Below are 27,302 nucleotides of genomic sequence, written 5' to 3' on the forward strand. Positions count from 1 at the left end.
AATGCAATTTACGATGTTTGCAAGTAAATAACCCTTTTTAAAATCATTAGCTATTATCCAAAAACCTATCACTATGGAACTACAAGTTCAAGTTCTTAATAACTCTTCCAAAAAACTGTATTTCTGTATCAGATAAAGATGGCTCCTCTTTTGGATAAAAAGGACTTCAGATTTCTAGAAAAGTGAAGACACTGCTGGAGCTGTGCTATGGTTGATGTAGTTTCTCAAATTGACAGTATTGTCATTCTTTGAAAAATAATTTGTTTCTGCTTTTTTTTGGAGATTTGACTTTCTTTCTTTGGAAGAAATGTGGTTTATTGAAAAATCCCAAGAGCTCAGAGTCAAAGACTTGGTGTTCTAGTCCTCATTGTTAGACTAACTAGTCATGTGTCAAAAGGCGAAGAACTTAAGCAGCCTTTCATTTGTCTGTTGCTTTTGAAACTAGGAGAGCCGTATCTGTCCTGCCTACCTCCTAGACATGTTAAAACTCAACTATCTGGATGCATATGTTATCTGAAGAGATAAATGCGATATACAAGTACAGTGTATGCTTTGGCGGGGGATTTGTGAGGGATAGATGCGTTTATAAAAATACTGATATTCACTGAATTCCATTGCCTGCTTCCCCGTACAGAACTGTTTACAATGGAATATGTGTTTATTCACTGCAGTTATGTGTGCCTACTCATTAGAATATGTGTGTTTACCCCACTCTGCCCCATGGATTGAAAAGATCATTAACAGAGGACATGTTTTCATGATCCGGAGTCCGAGCCCCAGCAACTCTGCACTGACGAGCATAGTAGGTGCCCAACAAGGAGTTGTCGGATGAATGGAAGCACCACCCCCACCTCAAATGCTCTGTGCATTTTCGGTGTACACGATACACTTGTGCTTACACCTTAAAACTCTCAGAACTGTTGTTGTTTAGAGTTTTGTTTTGTAGGGCAGTTTTTTTTGTTTGTTTGTTTGCTTTTCTAATTTACGTATGCTGCAAAATCAAATTTGGAGATCATGTCTACGAGTATTAGAAAATTAATGACTCATTTCTTCATAATCTCTTCTCTTCTGGCTTGAAATCCAAATATTTTGTAATTCAAATATTTCTTATTGGCGGGAAAGGGTTTGGTACCATTTAATGCGGTACAGATAACTTTCAAATGATTTTTTCTTCTGTTGTCTCAGAGTATCATTCAGGGTTATGTGATAATGTTTGAGAGAATGAGATTCATAATCAGATAAACTTAGCTTCAAGTCCCAAACGTATCATTTCCTAGTTGCAAGGCTTAATACAAGCTGTTATTGTCTCTCTAAGCCTTTGTTGCCTCGTATGGGCCTGATTACACTTCCCCGCTGGGACTGTTGGGAGGGTTAAAGGTGCTTGGCATGGTACCTAGCACATAATAGCCTTGAGTGGTAGCCATTAACCATTTACACAGTTTGTCTTCTAAACAGTCTCTTTTTCCTGTTTTGTTTGTCTTTCGTGTGTCTGCATATGTGTGTATATGTTTCCTTTTACAGATGGATATACAACTGATGACATTGAGTTTTACTGGCGTGGGGATGATAATGCAGTGACAGGAGTGACAAAGATTGAACTTCCACAGTTCTCCATCGTAGATTACAAACTCATCACCAAGAAGGTTGTTTTTTCCACAGGTTTGTATCATGGGAAATGGTTAAGAGAAAGGAGGCGTCATCATATTTTTGTCAGAAGTGTTCACCTCTTTCAGGATTGGGTCCTAGGGAAGGACAGTGACTCCAGATGCGAACCCTCAGTTCCCCATCAAGCCCGTTTGGAACCCGTCCAGTTATTTTCCAGGAGGCACTCTCCAGCAAAGCAAATGTCTCTCACTTACTAGAGAAGGGGCTAATTGTTGGAGATGGAATGCAGGAAGAGAAATGAAGACGTGGGTCAGAGTTTTTCCTATAGCTTCATGCGTCCCACAGAATTGATCGTAATTCTTTGAAACATACTGGGGACAGCCAAGTCACAGTTCACTCAAGTCTGACCACAGTGAAATCCTCTAAAGACAGCAGGGGAGGAGAACTCCACACTTTTCTCAAAGGGTGGAATTTCATTATGTAGTCCTACCTACTGTTTCGAAGCTAAAAACTTTTCTAGATGTAGAGGTTATTCTGATGCCTTCACCATCCTTACAGTCCAGTATTGACTTCAAATTTGGTTTCATCAGCACAAATTTTTAACAAAAAAAGCCCAGGAATGTGATAATTTGCTACATAGTTATTAAAAGAAAAAATAATAAGCCCATAGGAATGTCCCTCTTTATACTTTTATTATTGAAATTAATCCCTGAAGCACAGAAAAAGCCAATACTGTAACTATAGATTTTGAGGGGAGGGAAGTAATTAGGTTTATTTATTTTTTTTTAATGGAGGTACTGTGGATTGAACCCAGGACCTCATGCATGCTAAGCATGCGCTCTACCACTGAGTTATACCCTCCCCACTTTAAACTGTAGATTTTGAAGTGTCCTTCTGCTAAGGACTCAGACACTTCCTGTCCCTGAAAACTATTTCAAGCAAGAATACAAAGTAGCCTCAAGCTTTACAAAAAGAACAACAGAAACTTTGCCTGTGTTTGCGGTCCTCTGAACCCCTGAGACACTATGGAAATGAGTTCCTACTTAAAATATTTTTACTTCAGTATTAATACACTTGCTTTAGCCCAAGAGGGCTAGACAAGGCTTTCTTTCAATTAGTAAGAATACGCACCCACACACACACTGTTTTTCACTGTGACTCTTTCATGTTCTCAGACTGTGTTCTGTTATGTATCTCGTTTAAAGTGTAATTCCCTAGATCCACCGCCATCAAAGGATCCAGCTTCAAGAATCTGATCCTGCAGTTACATCTCCCACAAATACTGCTCAGGAAAAGTGACTCTCCACCTTTTGGTGGGTCAGGAACCTCTTTAGAACTTCGATGGAAGCAAGGAAATTAGAAAAAAATACTGCATGCACATGAAAACCTTCACAGAATTTCAAGGAGTCGCTGCACGGACTGAAGCCATGCCGCTGATCCTCGGCTTAAAATGCATCCTCGGGCTTATGGAGAGATTTCTTTCACTATAATCAGAGTGTGCAGCCTTATTCTTATATAACCAGGAAAAAAAAACTTATAGATTGGACTTGCTGAGAAACAGTTAAAGGGGGAACAAAGGGACTGTCCCCAATTGTCTTGTCATCACAGTTGGAGAGGATGAGAATCTTTCATTCTGTGTAGGAAACTGAGCAGGGAAGAGCTGGAATTCTTTCAATCACTGATGAGTGTGGGATATATCAAACACTAAATCCTGCTAATTAAAAGCCCTGCTTTCTCAGACTACTTTTGCAGAAGAAAGTGCCCTTCACCAGAAGCTAAAATTGAATTTAAGAAAGATATACAAAGTTTATAAGCCTTTAAATGAAAGTATCCTATAAATATTGGTTGATAACGATGTTTTAAAATTGTCTTTCTAGGTTCCTATCCTAGGTTATCGCTCAGCTTTAAGCTTAAGAGAAACATTGGTTACTTCATCCTGCAAACATACATGCCTTCTATCTTGATCACTATCCTCTCCTGGGTCTCCTTCTGGATTAATTACGATGCTTCAGCTGCGAGAGTGGCATTAGGTAGGCGTTATCTGACCGCTTGGCGGCGTTTGCCTGTGTGTGCACACTCACTTGCATGCCCATTCCTTACCTTCAAATTTGTGTTGCGTGTCGAGACCACAGTGCACACATTACGGGAGTTTGGCTGTGAGGCTTGGGGTGATCTGATTCAGCGCTAAATCAATTAAACATGAGTTAAAACTCTTTCATGTCAAAATTAGGTAACTGTATAGCTGTCGATAATGAAATTAGTCCCATCAGCTTGATATTTTTATTGAAGCATAGTTTGTATAATATTGCTTGATAATTGTTCAGTTTTTATCTGTGTTCCTTACCTGGGATGAGCTCTCTTCCATCTTTTTTTTTCCCGCCTGAGCAAGAAACAAAGAAATACAATATGTAACTAACCAATGAGCAGAAAGAATTCTAAAGTCTTATTAAGATTTTGGAGTAGCATGGCAGAGGGAAGGACTCAACCAAGTAAGAATATTGGGAAATCATTCATAGCATCACTTATGCTTGATGTTTTCCATTATTACACCAGAAGAAGAGAATAAATCATACTTCATGGGTATTTTTATGTTACTAACGCCAGGTATAGTAAATTTATGATCTTTTGTACAACTTCATTATTTTGAGTTCTGACTAATCTCTTTAAAATTTTGAGCTGTTAACTGCTCCACCGATGTATCTCAGTTCAATCATTACTTCCTTAGCAAAGTCACTCATTCATTCATTCAACAAATGTTTGTTGAACACTTACCATGTGTCAAACATACTAGGCACTGGAGCTAAAGCCAGTGCCCTTCGAGAAGTTATGTTCTAGCAATGAAAGATAAACGATAAATTTATTTTGCATGTAACATGGAAATTATATAATGTAATAAGTCCATAGAGGGGAAATAAGCAAGGTAAGGAAACGGGTATTCCTGGGGATGCAGTTTAGAATAATCAGGATAGACTTCGTTCAGTGATTGCCAGTGGAACAAAGACTTGAAGAAGACCAAGAGCCAGGTGAATACCTGGATGGGAATATTCCAGTGTAAGGAAAAGGCTCTGAGCAGAAACGTGCCAAGGAGGTCAGCAGGGTGGCCAGGGCGGTGGACACAGAGTGAGTTCAGGAGGAGAGAGAACATCGGGGAGAGGGGACGGAGAGATGAGGAAGTGGTCCAGGGGCCATAACAAAGGCTTTGCTTTTGTTCAGAGTGAAAATAGAGTCACTGAGCAAAGAAGTGACATGATTTCAAATACAGACTTTTTGTGTGTTGAGATTAGATTATGGTAGTTCATGGAAGGAAAAAGTTATGACCCCTGGACTGAGTCACATCTGCTGTGATATAGTCTCCTAAAATACTGTAGAATGCTCCTTGGAGACCAACAGCTGTTATGATTTCTATTTACTTGGTTCGTGATGTCCTTTTTCCTCATGGTACTGAGGATACCTTGGAGAAGAATCCATATCTAATTTTGCTTCTGTTACATCTGCAGTTCTCACACAGTGAGTGGTGTTCAGTAACTATGTGCTGAATAAAGGAATTTATAAATATCCTGTTACTCCAAAGTGAAACTCTATTATCAGTTTTATGTCTACTACAGGAATAATAAGTTATTTACTTTTTAAGAGAAATTTTTTAAATGTCTTTTTATGTGAGCAGTTTATTACTAGGTCAGAAATACCTTAAAATGAGATTTAGATAAATAGTAAAATCAGCATTGTCAGTTTTATAATATAGATGTGATACTCATGTCATACAGGATAATCTCTCGTTCACATAATGAAGAGAAAAGTGAAATTGGAAAAAGTGTCAAAATGACTAATACAGAAAAGATATGGGAACTATAACACACCTACATCTGAAGCATGACCATAGGTTTTCCTGACATGCTGAGAATCAGACGATCAAGTTTATTTATTTTTTGTATCTGCTTTATAAATATGTAGAAAAACAAGACAAAAATTAGGATCTTATTAGAGAGATAAAATTAAATCAGAAAATTTATGTTGCCAAAAAAAAAATTGTAGAAAAGAAACTTAACTTTTGGGCTATGTAATTGTATAGTGTTTAAGGACACAGGTTTCTGAGTCAGAGAGATCCCAGTTCAAATGCTGACTTTACAATTTACCATCTCTATGAACTTGACCTTTGAGGTCAGTTTTCACATCACGTTTTTGCTACAAAGCTGGACCTTATCAAACTTGAGACTCTGGGCTCCCAGTGCTTTTAGCCAGAGTATCTCTGTCTGTCCCTCTCATTACAGCCTTGAGGGAATAAGCTCCCCACTGCTGGGGGTGCTCCCTCGACTGCACAGACAGTCATTACCTGACCCAGCGTGGCATTTCCCGTAAAGAGTCTCATCATTCTTCTGTATTATTTCTCTGTGCATTGCGTGCCTATATGCCCAACCCAGAAACATGAGACTAGACACCCGCTTCTCTGTTACTCTCCACCTCTACTTTCCATCTTTTTGGAATCCCTTGTTCGTATCATCTGTATCGTCCATTTGTTGATTTCAGTACTGTTACAGTTATTTATTTCCCCTTCAACACTTAATTTGTCCCTGACGCCTCCCTCCTCGTAACTGGTCAGTGGCCCCACGTGGCCTTCAGTTTTCATTTCAAACTCCGCGTTAGGCTCTGTGTATGTGGCTTTCTATCATGCAGCCCTTACTTAGTCCTCACTTTCCTCAACATGCTTCCTATCATATCCTGTCAGTTACCCACATTGAGTTTCTTGAAAAGGTTTATCTTTTGATGGACTGTGTACTTCCACCTCCACAGAGCACCCATTTAAAAAACTCTCTCCACCACCAAGGCCCTTAGGCCTGCTGTCACTTTTGACCTCCAGTCCTTGGTTGCCAGGTAACCCTTACTCATTATTCAGGACTTAACTCCAAAGTCCACATTGCCTGATCTCTTCCCCACCATATCACAGGCTAAAACCAGGATTTTCTCTATATTCTCAGCTGTATATCGTAGCGTTTAATTTATATCTCGAGTCCCCCACTACAGACATAACTATAAATCTAAAAATAGAATTAAAGAAAATCCCCCAGAATGATTAAAATTTACTGTAAATTAATAATTTATGCATATCTCCAGGCTCTAACACAGGGCTACTATGTGTAACATGTGCCCAGTATGTATTTTGCAGCATATCTGAATAAGTGAAAGAGTAGTTAACCTTTACAGCTGTGATGAAAGCAGCAAGGAGATAGGAACATTATGACTCTCATTTTTTCCAGGAATTACAACTGTGCTAACAATGACCACGATCAATACGCACCTCCGGGAGACGCTCCCCAAGATCCCCTACGTGAAGGCCATTGACATGTACCTGATGGGGTGCTTTGTCTTTGTCTTCATGGCCCTTCTGGAATACGCTTTGGTCAACTATATCTTCTTCGGGAGGGGGCCTCAACGCCAAAAGAAAGCAGCTGAAAAGGCTGCTAGTGCCAACAATGAGAAGATGCGCCTGGATGTCAACAAGGTAGGTTCTGAGGGCAAGCCCTCCTTGCTTCTTAAACTCAAAGAAGAATGCCAGCAATGTAGGCTCATGGCCTTGTTTAACAAAGGCGAAAACCAAGGCCCAGGGAAGACAAGAGTAATTTCCCCCACATCACAAAGATAATTAGTGATGGAGGCACAGTTAGGGCCCAAACTTAGGACACAACATTTAGACGCCCTTTACCTTAACACTAGGATGGTCCAAACCAGAGTCATCGGAGAACCCCCTTTGCGAGCTTTTCCAGATATGAGTATAATGTGTGCTATGATTCACTTTATGTTTGTTTACATTTACTCACTTTATTTAAATTTCTTTCAAAAGGAAATTTCGTATCACTTAAATCAGCATTACTTTCTGGAAGGTAATTTTGAGTATAAATAAATAAAAATGAAACTATGTGATTAAATTCTAGGATATGCTAAATTAAGGCTCTGGGCCTGATCTCTGCATTCTCTTTCATTTAAAAGGGAGATAAAACAAGTGCAGACATGTATTAAAGACCCATCCACAACCAACTGAGATTTTCTCCTTGAAGTCATCAGATGGATAGAAAGAAGAAGTGAAAGGGGAAAAAAGAGTAACTTTCTTTTTAAGTGACAGATAATTACTTAATGCCTTGCACATGTACCACTTAAAATCGTTGGAGCATTTGGTACAAGAGGCCACTGTCTTGCTTAAGTCAGATAGTCAAAGAACAGTTCCCACCCAGTCGTACATGCAGCTTATTCTTCAAAGCACTGGTTCTCAACCTGGGGTGCCCAATTGAATAATTGGAAACGCATTAAACATACTGAAGCCTGCGTCCCTTCCCCAGAAATTCTGATTTCATTGTCCTGGGGTATGCCTGGCCATCATAATCCTAAAAAGTTCTCCAAATACTATTCTAATTTGCAGCCAAGATTTAGAATCTCAATTCTGAGGGCTTTTGACAGCATTTCCAATAGATTTTTGACAGTTCTTTATTCCCAAAATGTGACTTCACCTGGCTTCCCATTACATAACTTTCTGAACTAAACAGAATATCTACATATGTATTTTCCCACAGTCCAAACTTAGACCCTTCAAAATAGACAAGAAAAACAAGGTCTTATTTTAATATCTACCATAAATAGCATTTATAAAGTAGTACATAGTTTTGGATTTGATAAATAGTTCATAATGAGGGAACTGGGACAACAGTAATACTTTTAAGCCATCTGGAATTATTAATCATCCAATAATTATTTAATTGACATTTTAATATCTCTAACTTCAATTTAACTCCAAGGACAGCACACCATAAGTAATTTCTGCCATTGAGTTTTATTTGGAGCAAACCCACTGGACGTCTCTGAGTCACTAATATTTTCCACATATCCATAGGTCTGATATTTGATTTTGGACTATTCGCTAATCAAAGGCACTCTTTGCCAGGAGATAACATTTGTTATCATATAAATTTTAAATATAGCCCTTGAAAGCCAATGAACCATGGGGCCTAGGAAGTTTTCGATTTCTCTTCGGTGTTCCAGGTTTCACTTATTGGAATCTGTTAATAGATTCCAAGCTAGCATTATGACTTTCTTGGGCTGTCATATGAGAGAATGCTTTTTAAGCCCGTTCTATGATTTTCCTGATAGAGTAGCTTTAGTAAAGAAAAGAAATTGAATAAATAAATAAAAGTATCTCATAGGACGGCAGTTTGAAATGCATTGATTAAATCAATTGCCTAATGCAGAGCTGACTTAAGATAACATCCGATCTCCTTCCACTTTCATCTACCTTGTTTTTTTCATACCAATTTGCATTTAAATGATAAATTTAAGTAACAGAGAGTGGCAGTTTTATAGCAAACTGAACCGGGGGAGTTTCAACTAGTTTTAGATTCAGTGTACTGAGATGGAGGTGGGGAATGGTTCACTGGGCAGGTGCCCCTTTAGTGATGAAAAACCCATCCTCTTGCCTGAAGTTGGAGCCACAATTCAGAGCTTAGAATATGAGAGAACAAAAGAGACAGTAGAGTTCTAGTCTGGTGGGGTTCTCAAATCACAGGTGATTTTTGCCCCCGAGAGGACCACTGACAATGTCTGTAGACCATTTGGATTGTCAACACCAGGAGGAGGTGATTGCCACTGGTATCCAGTGGGTAGAGCCAGGCGTGCTGCTAATATCCTGTCGAGTACTCAGCAGCCTCCTCGTGACAGTCATCCAGCCCCAGATGTCAATATTGCTGAGAGTAAAAAGCCCTTCTCTGGTCCAATCCTCTGGTTTCAAACACGAGAGAAATATAAGGGGCTTGTCTTGTTCTTGAAACTTTACCCACAGGTGGCTTCTCCACTTTCTCTGATTGGCTCGCATAACATCAAAGTATCAGGAGTTCTAATTTAGTACAATGGTTCTCAACAAATATTTTGGAGTCAGGTTCAGCATTTACCCCCCATTTAATAGTATGACAATAGGCACAAAAAAAAAAAAAGGAAAAAAAAGTCTCTCTGGCCCTTCAGTCTCCTCATCTGTAAAGTGGGGTTAATTCCTCTCTCATCGGTTATTGTGGAGATATGCTAGTATGTAGAGAGGATAACCCAGTCTCCAGTACATGATAAGTACTCAGTAAGTGATAAATACGAATAACATGTCATAAATAATAGGCATTACTACATTTTAAAAATAAAATTTACAGTCTTCAGACCTATTGGCGACACTTGCTTGTGTGTTGTGCATGCAGTGTAAAATGTGGGATGTAATCCCATCCCTGAAAAAGAGCCTTGTCTGCAGAGGCATGTTTCACGTTGGAAGTTTTAAAGTCAAAGCAGGGAAATCATTTTTCAACAGGCATGAACTGTAAAATCTGTAGTCCACCAACTTCAAACTTTGTTAATTATTTCTTAGGCTAGAATACTTGATTAGATTTTTGAAAGGTGACCATCTGACATTCCAGACTCCCACTTTTTTTTTTTAAATCCAGCATGAAGAGTTACAGGAGCTCCACTTAGGACTCTGATTGTACAACGCTTTCTTTTGTGTCAGCATCATGAATAATGCCCCTGTATTTCTTATCAAGAATATCCCTTCTTTTCAACTGGAGTTCTACGGTTTTTGGGGGTTTTTTCTTTTTAAAGATCAGGCACATCTAATCAACTAAGTATTGTTGGATGATCTGGAGAAATCAGTCACTAGGAGACAGGTTGACTTTTTCAGTTTCCATTGATGGTTTCCTAGAGACAGAAGCAGCATGTCAGATCATCTAGAGTGGCTTTTAAACTGCTCTCTGTCCTCAGGTCAGAGAGGGATGAAAATGGGAAGCCTAGCCAGGTGGGAACCCACTCTTGCTTCAAAGGCATACTTCCACATTTTTCTAATCTCTTCTCTGTGTTAACCTTCCTGTATTTAGCAAGAGTATCTGCAGCTCTTAAAACAGTTCTTAACCTGTCATTTAACTGATGCAAAAACTAAGCCTCGTAAGAAAAGTGAAATATCCAAGGTTGCATAGCAAGGTAAACAAAATTTCTGAGACAATCCTCTGTGCAAGCAACTGAAAAAAGAATATAAAATTAAAAGGCTGATTCCACATATTCAGTCCATAGTATTCAATTCAGTTAACTTCTCCTAAAAATCCCATCTGTCTAAAAACAAGAGCATGGCTGACAGGCAGTGTTACTTTCACAGTTGTCTCCATGGTGACACATTAAATTATAAAATACTACAATTTTTAAAAATAAACCTCAAACCAACAAGAGTTCTACTGAATATTTTCCCCAAGTGACTTCAGGAGTAGTTAAAAAAAAATATGACCTCTATTCTAGGGTTATGAGAGTCCTCCTGTTATCTTTTGCATTCTTCTATTTATGTGTGTGTGTTTATAGAATTTGCTCTTAATTAATTGCACCCACTTTTCTAGCTCATGCCTTCAAGTTGCCAGCTCTCCTTTTATTCTTTTAAGCTTTGTTATTTTCCTAACAATAACTAAGTTTATATACATATTATATATATATATATATTTGAGAATTTAGTTAACTTCTGTCTTTTCACCGCTTTGATTCTTGTATATCTGAAATGCCGCCAATATCCTTATTGTATTGAGACAACCACAATCACCAGTTTTCCAAATAAAGCTGCACCAAGAAAAAAGCTCTCTGTTGGGAGCCATTCTTTATCCTGCATCCAGGGGTGTTGCCAGTCTCTGTGTTGTCTTTATCCATTGTGCTTAATTTTTTTGTGTGTTATGCAAAGTGAGTAAGGTCTTTTAAATTTAATTATTTCTAGTGCTTGGAATTAGATTTTTTTTAATGATACATTAAAAAAAGATGTAAGTTTAGAAATCCTTATCTCTGTTAGCATCGGTCTTTATCTAAAGGCCAGTAGCATTTATCTATTTCCAGTTTACTTTAACCACTGATCCTAATCTAGTGGCAGCAGTCGACTTAATTAGCACGTTCTCTACTTTGTCTTCCAGATTTTTTATAAAGATATTAAACAAAATGGGACCCAATATCGATCCTTGTGGGACCCAACTGGAAACCTCTCCCCAACTAGACGGACTACCAATTACGATTTCTCTCTGTATACGGTTAGATAGCCAGTTTTTAATCCATTTATTTGTTATTTCTGTTGGAGCCAATTTGTTTAGCTGTTCCCTTTAAAATAATGTATGGTTTGTTTTGCAGATAACCTGTAGACTTGTGTCCACAGAGCCATGGGGATAAGTTAAATGTTTTCATGGGACCCTAATGGGGTTTTTTTCTGTTGGTTTTTTTTTTTTTTTTTTAATGTGGATGTGATGAGCACAAGCTTCAATGTTCCCCTTGGTCATTGTGCCAGAGAAAGAAACCAAGTGGATCATATTTTGAGACTCCTTTTCATTTATATTGAGAGGATAGAGTGTCATTAAATACTCTGGTATTTCTTAGTTTTCTTGTTGTGTATCTTTTGGTGAGTGGAATATGTGGAGACATATATATAGTCCTCCTGTAAGTTGGTTCAGAATTCAGAAACCTTTATTTTCTGTCCGAGATTATTAATTCATGTCTGAGAATGTTACGTTTGCATCAAGTCCTTGTTCCTTTATTGTGGTTTATATTTTACAAATAAGTATTATCTTGGCTGGCGCAAGGCTATTATAATGATAGGTAAGAGGCAATAATTGAGATTGTTTCTTGTCAACACTCTTGACTTAAATGAACGCCAAAGAAAGCCCACTGGGGGCGAAAACGTAACAGTGTAGTTTCTGAATCTTCATGTGTTTGCATTTTGTAATTGGCAAATTGTCATTCATAGTGCCCTCCAAAGTGGAGAATGAGGACGATGGTGATGAAGATGATGGTTGTCCCCATTCCACGTTATCATCCGCGACTTGCCTCTCATTTGTCTGTAGTTCTCTTTCTTGGTGAAGCAGTGAATGATGCTGAATGCTTGCGAATCTTTCCTATGAGGACTTGATGTCAGATGAGCTGCCGTTATTGTATCTTTAAGTATCACGTTCTTATTTTTGTGGCTCTGACCCCAGATTCTTCAATTCCTCATTGTTAATGCCTTTGGGCTGAGAGATAGGTGTGGTTAACCTATTAAACTGCTAGCTTGTTTTGGTATTTTAAGTTGCTTTTTTAACTTTGTTACTTGTGTTATACATAGCCACAGAGTCTGATAAATGGTATTAGGTAGATTCCAGGAGAAGAGATGTTTGAAACTCTGTTAATCACTGTTGTAGTCTTGATCCCCTGAAACACCCAGCCCCTACTAAGTCTGTTTTCTCAGCCTGTTTCATTTGTGGGGTTGCTGCTGTTCTTGTTTTTAACTGAAATCTCTGTTGTTGAAATTGAAGTGGATGATCTGACTGGGCAGCGTTCTGGGTGGAAGAAGATATGTCTGACAGTTGGAGTTCGGGTTTATGATGAAAACGGTTGAACAATGTTGTGTTTTTCAAAACCAGAATGAAAGTATACTGCATGATTGGTCTATAACTGGGTAAAAGTTACATGAAAATTCAGGAAAATCCTCAGATGTTACTTGAAAGAAAATTTGCCTCTTTGGTGCTGTTTTCAGCTGCTGGCTTGAAAGAGTTCATGACACTTTCTGATGCCGTGATTTGGACTCTGATTTGTCAAGAACTCTTTCTCTCTATTTCATAAAACATTATGTTAAAAAAAAAAAAGAATGATTTACATTGAAGTATGAATCTTAATGTCTTCTGCATTTATAATATTTTTTGTTGAATATGTCTTTATTCTGTCTTTTGAATTCTCCTTTAAGTTCATAAGCAGAGTATGAATTAAGGACTAGTATTCAAAAGTTTGAATGATGAGCTATTAAATCTGTAACCTGTAAAAACATCAAAATTATGTTGACAACCCTCAGAGGCAGTAGAGTGCACTAGGAAGATGGTGGCTGTTAGAGTCAGAATGAACTGGGTTCACGTTCAAGTGTGGTTATTTATTAGCTGTGTAACATTACACGTGTTTAACTTTCATGTTCCTCAAATGAAAACTGAAACACTGATTTTTGCCTCATGGAGGTGCTGAGAGGATTAAATGAGAGAATTTGTTAAGGGCATTACCCAGGACCAGACAAAGAGCACTCAATACATAGTTGCTATTATTCTGGAGAAGGGAGCAGTGTGTATCTTTCTCAGGTTTTCTTGTTTTAGCTCTATTACTATTTTTCTGATTATAAAACTAATTTGTAATTGTTCTTTAAAGAAAATGTGCAAAAGGCAGTGAAAACCATCTGCACTCTACACCCAGATATAGTCATTCTTCACATTGCCCTTTATTTACACTTAGTGACATATTTTTATATAAATAACTATGCTCTGCTATTGTATACACTGCTATTTTCAACGTACCTTTTTTGGTCTTTAAGTATCAGTCTTCATCATTTCTAACTACAAGACATCGTATTGAATGTGTGTACTATAATTTATATAATGAGGACCTCTTTTTAGATATTTGCAGGGTATCTAGGTGGGCTTCAATTATAAACAAGTCTGAAATAAGTGTCCCATGCTGACATGTTTGCACACCATGGATTCCTAATATATTTCTTAAAGTAAAATTTGCAAGTCCAAAAGCGTGCGCCTTTAAAATGGTGATACGTGTTGCCAGATTGTTCCTTGGAAAAGTTCTACTGTAGTTTCCATATCTATGAGAGTGTAGCTGTGTACACACACACATACACACACACACCCTACACACACACATCACCCACCCCTAAAATAATGAAGAAACAGAAAACTGATGTCTAACTGTTTTCCGTTGTGAAAAGTTTTACAGAAATAGAGACAGAAGAATCCAAAAACCCACGTGCAGTTTTTCTCTTCTCTGTCCAAAGCCACAGAGAATAAAATGGCAATAGAAAGACAAAAGACAAACAGTCAACACCCAACTTAAACTGAAGCTGTGCAGAGGGGCAGAGAGGCATGAGGAGGTTCAATGCTGGTACATGCAAAATCCAGGAGAATCTACCCAAGCTACATTTGAGCAAGTAGAAGAACCCTATAGAAAGGTCTACATCAAAATGAAGCATCTAAACAAGCAGTGTAGCAGCTGTGCACAGAAACTACCAAATGACATTCTATCTCTGTCTCTCTCACTTAGTAGGAAAAGAGAGGAACTCAGCATGCAAAAGACAGATAATGACCCTTCACTGAAAAAAAACAAGTCAGGATGTATTAAAATTTTTCATAACAAGTTTTTTTCTTGCTAGAAAGTGGAAAGAGATATGAAACAAAAGATCAAGGTAAACAAGAGACTATAAAAAGAAATATGATGGGAAAGAAATTTTCATAGACACTAATAACTGAATCTAAAATACTAAGGAAGAAAACCAGTATGGCAAAAAATAGAGTAACACAAAGTTCAGGCTGTTGAAAATCTCACTGAAGGCAAATAAAGAGATGTCGAGATGAAAGCCACTTAGAGAAAATATAATACAGGACAAGTATAGCAAATTACAAATGCAAAACCTTGATGTTAGTGAAGTATAGAATGGAAAAAAATGGAGTAGAAAAAATATTTAAATCTGTTATCAGTAATTCTAATAATGATAATAATCAATACTTGAGTGTCTTATATGTGGTTAGACACTCTATATACATGATTTCATGATATAGTCCTTATTATGACTGTATGTTGTAATCATTGTAATTTTACATATGATGAATGGAGACTCATAGAATGTAATTAATTTTCTTAAGATTGGACAGCTGAGAAAATATGACTGGAGGATACTCTCTTAACTACCCCTCTGTACATTATGTATACACATCTGTAATGAGATTAATCAGTAGGCCAGAGGATATCCTGGGTTCCAAGGTAAAAGTATGCAATACCATTGCCACCTTATTATTCTTCTTCTCAAATGACTAAACTTCCAGCCAGAAAAAGTGAATGAATGACAAGGAAGGAAAAAAATGCTAAGTCTCAAACATTTTTATAAGTCAATGGAAAAATGTTACAGGGTTCTGAGGGGGAAAAATATAACCTAGGATATTATTGATATATACAGGCAAAAGAAAGATAATCTATCCTCAGTATGTGGAATCTAAGGGAACATAGCATCCATAAGTCTTATTCAAAAAATATATATATTATAGTTTGATGAAAAAATAAAATCCAGCTCCCAACAAAAGGTAGTCAAAGTAAGGAATTTTAAAATAGGAAAAGCCAGTATGCCAGCATTTAGAACTAGAGGTAGCTTGTAGAACTAAAATTATATAACCCTAGAAATTAAAGTTACAGAATAAAAGATAATTGAAACATTTTCAAAAACTAGATATTGAAGATAAGTAAAAAGAATAAATCAGAATAGGTATTGCTGATGAGGGAGAAAGTATTTGTTTCCTAATTCATAGCAGTGACTCAGTATTTACCTTTTATTTTGAGAGTTTATGAATCAAGAATTTGAAGATCAAGGATATGTTTAAAATTAATATAGATAATTTCTATGACTGTGTTTTTCAAAGGGTCTACCATAGACTGCCTACCTTAGGGTCACCTGGGATGCTTGGTTAGAAAGTAGATTCTACCTGAGATATAAATCAAAATCTTTAGTGGGAAAGCTGAGGAACTGACATTTTTATTTCGCAGATCTTTATGGTTTTACACTAAAGCATGAAAGTCTGAGGACCATTATGATAGAAGAATCAAAAACTGACACTTCATCTTATAAAAACTTTAGGTAATAAGACAGAAATAGAGAGAGATGAGAGCAGCATTATTTACAATAGCCAAGATATGAACGCAACCTCAGCGACCATCAGTAGACAAATGGGTAAAGAAGATGTGGTGTATGTATGCAATGGAATATTACTCAGCCATGAAAAATGAAATACTGCCATTAGCGACAACATGGATGGACCTAGAGGGTGTTATACGAAGTGAAATAAGTCAGAGAAACACAAATACCACATGATCTCACTTGTGGAATCTCAAAACAAAACAAACAAATAAAACAATATGAAAATAGACCCATAGATGCAGAGAACAAATTGGTGGTTGCCAGAGGAAGAGGGGTGAGGGAGTGGGAAACACAGGTGAAGGTGAAGTGGATTAAGAGGTAGAAACTTTCAGTTACAGTCATGGGGATATAGACAGCATAAGGAACATAGTCAATGATACTGTATAACTTTGTTTGGGGACAGATGTTTACTAGACTTATCATGATTATTTCAAAATGTATACAGATGTCAAACCATTATGTAGCACACCTGAAACTAACATAATATTGTATGTCAACTATATTTCAATACAAAAAGATGTGGATAACGTAGGTGTAGCTAGACATCAGAATAAGGATAAGGACATGTAGAGCAGAAATTAAGGTGACAGAATTAAGACCAAGCTTGTCTTAACTGTTGTAACTAGAGCATATATCAATCCACCTATCAAAAGAATAAGATTCACAGATTAAATCAAGAACTAACCCAATAAAATGCTATTTATTAGAAATATGTCTAAAGTAAAGGTATGGGAAAATATTCTACATAAAGTCACAGGCAAAAACAAACGAGGTAAACAAATCCAAGGAAAATTGAAGATTGAATATTACTACTATATAAGAATGAATTGAAGTTAAAAAAATATTGACTGAGAAGTATTTTATTATTATAATCTAGAACAAAGACATAATCATTGGTCAGTATTTCATATATGATTCATCAAATTAAAATTGAAATAAAATCCAAATAAATTTAAATGATTGGAAATAAAAAAAGAAAATGACAGAAACATTACCTAAATAGTATATTTAATAAAGTTTATTAGTTGTGTAAACTCATTTTTATATGACTTATGTACAGTTCATGTAATTTTTATCATGTAGATATGATAAAAATTAATTTGAAGAACATTTGGAAAATAATAGCAACTTAAAATACTACAGGATTAATTCTAAGGGATGTGGTTAAAATAGTTAATAGTTAGAAAATTTTAGTCTCAAAGACATCTTTAGGAAGGAATTTTAAAAAGGAAATATAACGTACAGTTCAAGAAGTTAACAAAAGAGCAACAAAATATCTAAAAGGAGTAGAAGGAAGTCATTAAGATAAATTATAAGTTAACAAATTAGAACATCAAAACAAAGTATTTTATTAAAAAGTCAGTTCTTTTAAAAAAAATTAAGTAAAATAGGGAAATAATTGACCAAGGAAAAGATTATTAAAGAAGCAAAGAGGGAGCCAGTACGGATACACCAAAATAGAAATGTATTTAAATCATAACAATCACATAGAAAGATGAAATTAAAGGAAAACTATGCAACTATGTTAGAAAATGTAGTTAAAATACATGACATCCTTAGAAAATATAAGTTAGCAAACCTGCCCCTAGGAGACAGAGAAAACAAAAGTAGATTAATTACCAAAGATGAAACTAAGAAAATTGACAGAGAAATTAACTCCCACTCCAAAGGGTCCGCTGGCCTGGAAAGTTTCAACCATAAATGTTGTCAAATAGTAAAAAGCAGGTCCCTTCCATTGGTATTTAAACTTCAGGCAATCCCAGCAGGAAAAAGAGAAAACTTCTAAATGATTTAGAAAGTAGTATAACGTAAATAATGTGCTAAAACCGTATCTGGAAAAAAAAAAAGTATATAAAGGAAACTGGATTCACGTCACTAATGAGTATCAGTGGGGGAAACAATAATCCTTAAATTACCTTGTCACACTGAATCCAGAGAATAGTACAAGCAATTGCATACAATATAACCACAAAGTGTCATTTCAAAATAAAATTGTGGTATTATTTACTATGTTAGTACGTTGACCAAGTGAAAAGTTTTACATCCCTTTAATAGATACCAAAAGGTTTTCAAGGGTATCTGTTGAATTCGGTGTTCATTCTCAGTTATAAATTTAAAATCCCTTAGGAAATTGGGAAGCGATGGCTGTTTCCCTGCTATGGTTTTCTCTCTAACCAAAGACTGTCTCGTACCTCTTGTCCAAGGGTGAGACAGCAAAGGCAGGAACAAGAAATCGATGCTCACCGTCACTGCAATTATTTAACTTCTTCAACATTATTAGCCCTTGAAATTACATGAGAGCAAGTAAGAAATGCTGGGAAAAAAAAATTCACTCTTAGAAAAAAAAAAAAAATTGTCTTATCCAAAATCCGAGAGAATTAACTGGGCAAAACTTAAAAATCATAGAAGTTGGGGACGTTCCATAGCTTTTCTATGTGAATAGTGTATAGACAACAGTAAAAAATATAACGAAAGGGAAGAAAAGTGCCCTTTTTACCAATAATAAGCATTTAATGAAAGAAAACTTTTTTTTAAAAAAGAAAAACTTTTTTTTAAGAAAGATCACATTTTAAAGGAATTGGTTCTTCATAAAATATTCTGAGTTTAGTGTAATCTCATTGGTTGACCAACTGGCTTCATTTGGAGTTGGGGTGTTTTTTAGTGGTTTATTTTAGAAATTTGAAGCAGTAATTCTACGGTTTGTTTGAAAGAAAAAAAATATGTAGGGAGAAACAGAAAAATGAAAAATAGTAAGAAAAGAATAGCTCTACTGGAAGTTTGAATAAATCATAAAACCCCAGAGATTAATATTGTAGAGTGCTGCGTCAGTGCTCTTTAAATCTAAAGAGAGTAGAAGCTGACTTAGAAACACAATAAATTTAACTTCTTAATAGAAGTATCATTCCATATCATGGGGAACATGTGAATTATTTAAAACAGCAGTGACCACCGGATGACCATTTGGGAATATTTACATGTAGTACCATGTATCTAACCCAATCCTTCTTCCGGATTAAATTCTAGAGGCATCAAGAATCTAATTTTTTTTTTAAGAGGAAAGGGCAGAAAACTCATGTATAACCATTTTAATAAACATGGATAAGGTAAAGCAAGGCAGAAAATCTAGAATCCAGAAAAGGAGAATAATATATTTGACCTTGTAAAAGTGTTCATTGTTTATGTTTTTCTTTCCCTCTTACCATTCTTATCAGGCAAACCTTTCCAAAAGTGAACTTTAAAAAAAAAATATTCTTTCCAATTACATTTGTAAAGCACATGATTATTTTCACTTACATAAAAGTTAAAGATGTAAAAAGTGAAAACCATCTGAAACTCACAACAATATATTATAATAATTCTCATATATCTATTACATCTTTGTGTTTCTATATGCACAGATCCTTTTCCTCACTCTCCCTTCAGCAATATTGATTATTGATTGCTCTTTGTAATTTATTATGGGTATATCTCATTTTAACTTGTATTCCTCACATTTTTTAAACAACTGAGTAACTTTTCCTGTATTTATTTGCTATTCGAATTGGCTTCCCTGCAAATTGATTGTGGTTATTCTTACCCATTTTTCTAGAGTTCTAAGGATAAGACATAATTTTTACCATTTATCAGTATGTGTGCATTTCAGATATTTAGCCTAAGCTCTCATTCATGCCATAACAAGTTTTTATTTTTCTATGATCTACTTGTTTGTCCTTTTGTGATTTCTGGGTTTTCTAGAACGCATAAAAATTCCTATGGAATCTCTAGGTTGGGCAGATGGTCTTCTGAATTTTTCTGAAAGTTTTTTTCTTTTTATACTTAATTCATTGTTTCGTGTTTTTCTTTTAATCCATCCTGAATAATATATTAGTAGTAATACAAGATAATGGTCAGCTTTCTATTTTTCCCAGGCACAAAATCAACAGTGCAAGTGTCACTATATTATTTTGTTTTTTAAATCTGTTCTCCCCTTGGTTACATTTGGAGGACGGGATGGTAGGAATAATTCTCTTTTTTCACTTTATATCTTTCTGTAGTATTTGAACTGTTAACAATGAGTGTATGTTACTTTTGAAATTTAAGAACGTGCATATGTGTGTGTGTGTGTGTGTGTGTACATACTCCCATCTGATTTGCCGCTGTGATCCTATCATCCTTCTGTTACATTCTTACACACACTCACACACACACACACACACACACCCCATCCCTTCCACACACACACACACAAACCACACACAGCACAATTTCCTACTTTTCCCAATGCTTCATGTATTACTTAACCAGAATAAAGGTAATTACATGTAAATAGCACATGCTCATTTCTGATAATGACTGCTTATATTATATTCTAATAATAATTACTGTCGGAAAGGAAAAAAGGGAGGGAAGAAGAAAGAAAGGGAGAGAATGGTGTGAGCAGTAACTGCTGCCAAGCCCATGCTGTCCAGCTTTCTTGTCGATGTTGTCACCAGCGATTCAAGATTCCAATGACAGTTAGACAGAGACCTCTAATATTTTTACAAACCTTGGACGTACCTGTAGCAACACTGCTCAATTTCCTACAGATATGGTTCCTCATAAAAAAAAAAAAACAACTTAATTCTCTGAAGTTTCAGTGCTGATAGTTAAGCCCTATTTGTAATATCAGAAAAGTCAACCTGCCTTGTAAAATAAAAATCTTACCTTAAAAATCATTTGGTTCTAGAATGTTTACTGAGCATTCTGGCCTGAAATGTATGCGTTCCATAGCCTACTTTCAATTAAACCTATTATCATTTATTTCTACTACAATGACTTACTAATTTAAAATTTACAGACACTTGCACAGAGTATGTATCATGCTCAGGTTAAAAACCATTTTCTTTAACAACTTCCCATTTGAAAAAACTGTGGAAAATGTTTATAAAGAAAAATACTGTAAAATAATTTCCTGGCTTAGGAACAACTAAAAGTACTTTAGATCCAACTTTTATTCTAAAACTGACTCATCTGAAAAGATCTATTTCTTATATTAAATAAATGAGGACGTAAATTAAATAGTAAGCTGCAAAGTAAGTGGTAAATAACTAAGCAGGCCAGTCCATTAGATTATAATAATATTGTGCCCCAGTGTAGTATTTATACTTTTTCAGTCTTATGAGACCTCATTTAATTATCTCAAAAACCACCACAAGCATAGAGGGTAGACGTAATCCCCATTTTATAGATGAGAAAATGTAGCAGACACCTAGGAAGTCATCAGGGAAAAAATTCCCCAGGACCAAAGCCCCGTGAATCTTCCCACCATGTTCTTTTCTGCTGCCCGGTCAGTTTCTCTGGGAAGCCCTTCTGTTAACAGTGAACTTGGTCACCTCCTGTCCTGCAAGGAGGCGAAAACTTCCTATGACTCATTTCTCTTCAATTAGGCATTTTCCTAGAACAGGGGTCACAGGCGAGGAATTAAATTTTGAAAATATACTTATTCTGTCAGTATACACAGGTCACTATGTACACTAAATAAAACGTAACAAACAGCATAAAAAGTTCCTATGTGATACATTGTGGTTTTTCAAAGCATGCGTAATACTTTGTCTCTGGTTCGGATCCCCTTCTAGAACATGAAATACTACGCCACTCACATATGTTACATGTTGTTGTGTCAATACTGGGAATCTAACCCCCTTTGCAGTGAGTTATTAACAGTCTTTCAAGAGCAAAATGCACTAGTGTTCAATTTTAAGGCAAAGATTCACCTTTTAAAGTTCACCTGCAGTTCGTATGATACTTACGTATACTAGAACATTTCTTTTCTTTTTTCCTCTATAAATACCCATCAATAAATGGTGGTGTATTTTGCATTTGATAAAAATCTCAGATTCTAGGAAATATAGTTAATAATCTTAGTATCATGAATCCAGTTGTTACTGAGAAAGCTCTGGAAAGATTATGAACTGTTGAGAAATAGAAAGAAGACTATGTTCCAGGGGCATCTTTGGGAACCAAAGACTGGCATTTATTTTTTATTAACCATCTCTCTATTACTATTAAAGTATTTTGTAGAAAAACAAGTACAGTACCTCCAGCATCCCTGTGTTCCTAAAGAAGTTAGGAAATTTTATGGCCTCTGCTGAGAAGAGGTTTGCAGGATTGCTTGATCCTTGCTTAGCTTTGGCAAAGTGCACCTGGGGAGACATAGCCAAAGTGGACCCTGACACAGTTTCGTAAACTTCCTCAGCAAGAAACAAGCTGCTTCTTTGCCTCTCCATACTTCTGCTAGCTTCTGCTGCAGAAAATTTCTAGAAGCCGGACCAGCTTCAAGGACACCAGAGCTGGCTTCCCCCCCGTGAGTCACAGGGTACGTGCTTCCTCCAGGGATGCAAGCATCTCTGAGTTGTAGAGGGCACGCCTGCTGGCCCCGGGCACCGCTCTGGGCGTGCACTGCAGTAACGAGGTCTCAGCAGTGAAGGCTTCCTCACAGAGCATTGCGTATATCCTCAGCCCGTAATCAGGGAGGTATTTGGTTCAGCAGTTTCAAATGTTTGGCCCCCTGACGCCAAAGACGTGGCTTTCCGCGACACTTTGCTCCCCTCATTGCAGGCAGCTGCAAGATAATGTTAAATTTCTCACAAGGAGCACCGATTTGGAAGGAACATCACAAACGTGATGCTCATTGAGCAGGTACTTAGCGACGTATTGCTCCCAGAGAGCAGCGTGATGGTGAAGAGCACAGGCAGACCCAGCTTAACCACTGTCACACTTGATTCTGGATTTTGGATTTTGGATTTGAGACAGTTCTGAGTTCAAGCCCCAGGTCCATCACTTATTAGCCGTGTGAGTGTGGGAAAGCTCCGTGAGCCTCAGTTTCCCCATTTATAAAATGGGGCTTACAGCTCTACCCTCAAAAGATGGTTTTAAGGATAACAGGAGGAAGGACACAGAAAGTGGTTGGCTGATGAGCAGCATTAGATAAGCAGTAACTCTGTTGTTGATGTCAACCATGGAAGGGGTCACCAGCGTAGAACTCTGACTTTTCCTGGCTCTTTAGATCTGTTTCTAAATTCAGAAGCACTGTCTCTCCCAGTCTGCTGTAGAAGTCCACTGCCCCTGTAATATTCTTCCAAATTGCACGAAATAATCAGAAGAAGTAGAACGTGGCACAGGCGATACACGCTACTCAGTTTCAGAGGAGGGAGATGTCCCCTTCAGGTGCCTGTTCGGGAGGAGCTTCACAGAGCGAAAGGTACACTGCATCCCCAGGAAAGGGAGCAAGGAGCTTCCCAGACAGGCTGTACACGATGATGGTAGAATAAGAGTAGTTGAACCCTTGAAAGAATATTAAGGGATCCTCTCATTTTATAAATGGCAAAGCTGATAACCAGAGAGGGGGAGTGACTAGTCCAAGGACACACAGCAATTAATTCTTGGGCATGACCTGCCCATTGTGCAGCACAGCCTTTCATTCCTTGATTTGACGACACATAATAGTTGGACCTGCTCCCTTTCTCAGCCTCTCACATCGTTCCAACAAAGCACTCTTGAGAAATGTTAGTAAACAGGAAACCGTTCTGGTCTATTGGAAAAGTTTTGGGTTGTTTTTTTTTTTTCCTGCTCCTCTCCACTGTGTAACATTGAGCAGGGCACTCCCCTATCTGAACTACTAATATCTTTTCAAAGCTGACATTTACCGAGAGCTTACAAGTGCTCTGCTTGAATTATCCTTTACCATCCACTGTCCCATAGCAACACTTTATAGGGGGTCATCCAGAGACCACAATGTTGGGATCACTAATACGTTAAGAAATACAGATCCTCAGACCCACCCCTGGATTTAACTCAATCAGAATTTCTGTCAGCCTAAGAATTTAAATTTTAGCCAATTTCCCAAATGATTCCAATGCTCGTGAAAGTCTGAAGCTTGCTGATTTACGAATCCTCTAAAATTCTAGCAATAAAAGCTCAAGTCCAGAGAGAAGTAACATACTCAAGCCACACAGCTAGTAAGTGGCAAGTCTGGGATTTGAACCCACGTCTTTTCTTTTTTTTTTTTCTTGAGACTTTTCAATATTTGACTTGGAGTCTAGCTGAGATGTTATTCTTTAGCAAAGCATCCCAGATTGGCAGCTGGGTTTGATGTTCTTTCCTATTTTCCCAAACTCATAATTTTGCTCATTTCTTAACTCAACCTTCAGCGTATGTGTTGTGAAGTTCAGTCACTTTCATTGTTCAGCCACCATGGGCAGATCTGGGAGCTGACGGTCACTGGGAGTTAAAATGGAACAAAGGGATGTTTGACAAGGTGGTGTCGTATTAACAGCAGCTCCCTAGTGAGAGTTGTTTGGGAGGGTGGATGGTGCATTTGGCAAGTTCTCACTGGGACAGCTCACCATGTAATTGACTAAGTGCACAGAAGCCACAGATGTACCAGAGATTTCTGGCCAAGGTGGATTTCATGGTTCCTCACTGGCTCAGACTCCCCCTGAGGGTTTAGTCAGTACCTTGGTTGTGATTAATAGAACATTCTGAAAGGGGAGCTCAAAAAACATCACCAGTTAACTTCTGCACCCCTTTACTGTAGAGAGGATGGAAGATTTCATTTTGTATACTTGGAGAGCTACCCAAGATTCTCGAAATTTTTCTTTTTCTTTCTTTTCTTTTTGGAAAATTCTACAGTCATTGATATTTAGAACTTTAAGAGATCCAAGAGATGATCTAACCCAGTGCTTCTCAATCTTTAATGTGCATGAAAGCTACTTAAATATCTTGTTAAAGGGCAGATTCTTATTTGTTAAGTCTAGGGTGAGGCTTCAGATTCTTTATTTGTAACAAATTCCTGGTGATGTGAAAGCTGCTGGTCTCTGGACCACACTGAGTAGCAAGGATGGAACCTAGGGAAGGCAGATGAGTTACACGTTGAGTGCCACACTTGAACAGCTAGTGATTGCTGTCTTGAGAACTAGACTAAGGCTTCTGTGGCTGACGCTGGGGCCAGCTGGTCAACTCACTGTCCCTATCACAGGCTGAAGAACAGGAAACCTCACCTCAAAAGATTCTTTCTCCCCTTTTTAATCTTTTTCACTTAACACCCCTTTTACTTTTAGTTGCATTTTTACAGTGTTGTTTAGTTCCTGAGTTTTTGCTTGTTTTGTATTCCTTATTAAGGTGTAATTGACATAACATTGCATTAGTTTCATGTGTGCAACATAATGACTCGATATTTGTATGTATTGCAAAATGATCACTGCAATAAGTCTGGTTAACATCCATCACACATAGTTACTTTTTTATTGTAATGTCTCATTTTTATATGCAGAAACTGAAACACAGCAATGTTAGTGACTTGCTCAGGGTCATATAAACAGTTAATGGTAGAGCTGGGACTGACTTAAGCCAGAATGTAAACCTAGATTTCTCTCTCTGAGCTGCACCTTTTAATCACAGATTGCATGTGAAGCTATTTTAAAATATTTTCCCCCAGTTCCATCATTGGCAGACCCAGCCGCCTAGCTTAGTGTCTGAAAAGTTTTGCAACTTTGGGAAAAGAATTTCTCTGGGCCTTAGTTTTGTTATCCATGAGATGGAGAAGTCCTTGCCTGGTCTTTCAAATTTATTCTGATGTTGTGGAAAGCAATGAGAGAAAAGATACAAAAGCCATTTGGCAAAACAAAAGTGACTTAAATAAATTGAGGGCATTTTTTTTATTAAAATTGCTGTAGGATAATATTAAACTTTTCTGGTAGATTTATTAATTTTGGAAAAATAAATGTATTTCCATGCATTTACCATTGTCCTAGGCTGAATGTTCTTTGAAGTGATTAAAGATCAGTCCTTTGAATTTTATTAATGAGGCCTTTTGGATTTTCTGCCCACCTTTTATATATCTGGCTTGTGCAGAGTAAGAACAGAGGCATGGAGGAGGGAGGTGGGGGGGAGAGCGCGCTCTAGCCAGCCAGCCAAAATCTTGTCAGTGATGCCTTCTTGTTCTGGGCTGCCAGGAGCAGCAAGGCTCCCTAATTCCTCATTCAGATCCAGAAGGGGAGATGACGATTTTATTTGTTTATTCCAAAAGCCCCCAACAAACCTTTCCTTTTTTTTCAGTTGGCTCAGTTGATTTAGGCCTTCCATCCCTAAACCAAACCCTGGCCAGAGGAGAGGAAACAGCAAGACTGGCTGAGAGCAGTCAGGCCCGCAGCTGGACAGGGGATCAGTCTCCACTCTTGTTGCAAAGGGGTGGGATGGATTCAGCTGTCACATCCACTGCAGGGAGCTAATGGGGAAAGATAAAAGTCAGCTTTACTTGCCTGTATAAATCAGTGAATTTATATCTGCCCCACCCCCCTTGCGGAATTTTTAAGTTGTAAGTGTCCTAGCAGTGGTTACGTTTTGTTACACACCTGATTGTGGGCCAGACATGGTGTTTGGCTCCTTAAATATCTTATCTCAATCTTTAAACAAACCTTTCTATGATGTAGAAACCTTTCTATGATGGTTCACTTTAAAGATGAGGTGATGAAACTTCATTTTAAAGACGAGGGAACTGAGGCTCAGCTGGGCTGCGGAACTTGCCCCAGGTCACGTAACTAAGCAATAAAGAAGCTAGAATTCAAAGCTGAGTGGAAAACTCCTCTCTTCAAGACTTAATTAAGCATATAGATGTTCTTATCTACACTGAGATTGAAAGTGCTGTGCACAGAGATGATCTTCGCAGTGTAATTTCCTATTATCACCATCATCATAATGAAGCTCTCTTTATAGACGCATTTAATTTGGGGAAAGAGGGACTTATTCCCCATAAATACATGAAGCCGGAAATAAAACTGGAAATTTAGTTCTTGCTGTTAGGTGCAAGCTCTTCCTTCCACAGTTTTTGCCGATCCTGTTGGCAAATAACAAATGGAGTATTTTGAGTTACCTCTCGCCTCTGCCCACCGTAAGGATAAAGAACCAAACAAGGGCCCCCAAATTATGCATTAGGAAGAAATGTTATTCGCAGTTT

At 37.3% G+C, this 27,302-nt stretch overlaps 1 protein-coding gene across 3 annotated transcripts in view; it reads left to right on the top strand.

The window, feature by feature from the left end:
• The window catches only part of GABRB2 (gamma-aminobutyric acid type A receptor subunit beta2), a 206,709-nt gene that overhangs the window by 160,856 nt on the left and 18,551 nt on the right, over nucleotides 1–27,302 (top strand). For 2 of the 3 annotated variants that reach the window (XM_074350327.1, XM_045508189.2), the window contains exons 7-10: nucleotides 1,522–1,659; nucleotides 3,483–3,635; nucleotides 6,858–7,102; nucleotides 11,553–11,666. In XM_074350327.1, the coding sequence (XP_074206428.1) occupies nucleotides 1,522–1,659; nucleotides 3,483–3,635; nucleotides 6,858–7,102; nucleotides 11,553–11,666 (650 nt within the window). The remainder of the gene's footprint in view (nucleotides 1–1,521; nucleotides 1,660–3,482; nucleotides 3,636–6,857; nucleotides 7,103–11,552; nucleotides 11,667–27,302) is intronic. The other variant, XM_074350328.1, reaches the window with a different exon arrangement.

This window comes from Camelus bactrianus, chromosome 22 (assembly GCF_048773025.1).
Source record: "Camelus bactrianus isolate YW-2024 breed Bactrian camel chromosome 22, ASM4877302v1, whole genome shotgun sequence".
In the NCBI taxonomy this organism is placed as follows: Eukaryota; Metazoa; Chordata; class Mammalia; order Artiodactyla; family Camelidae; genus Camelus; species Camelus bactrianus.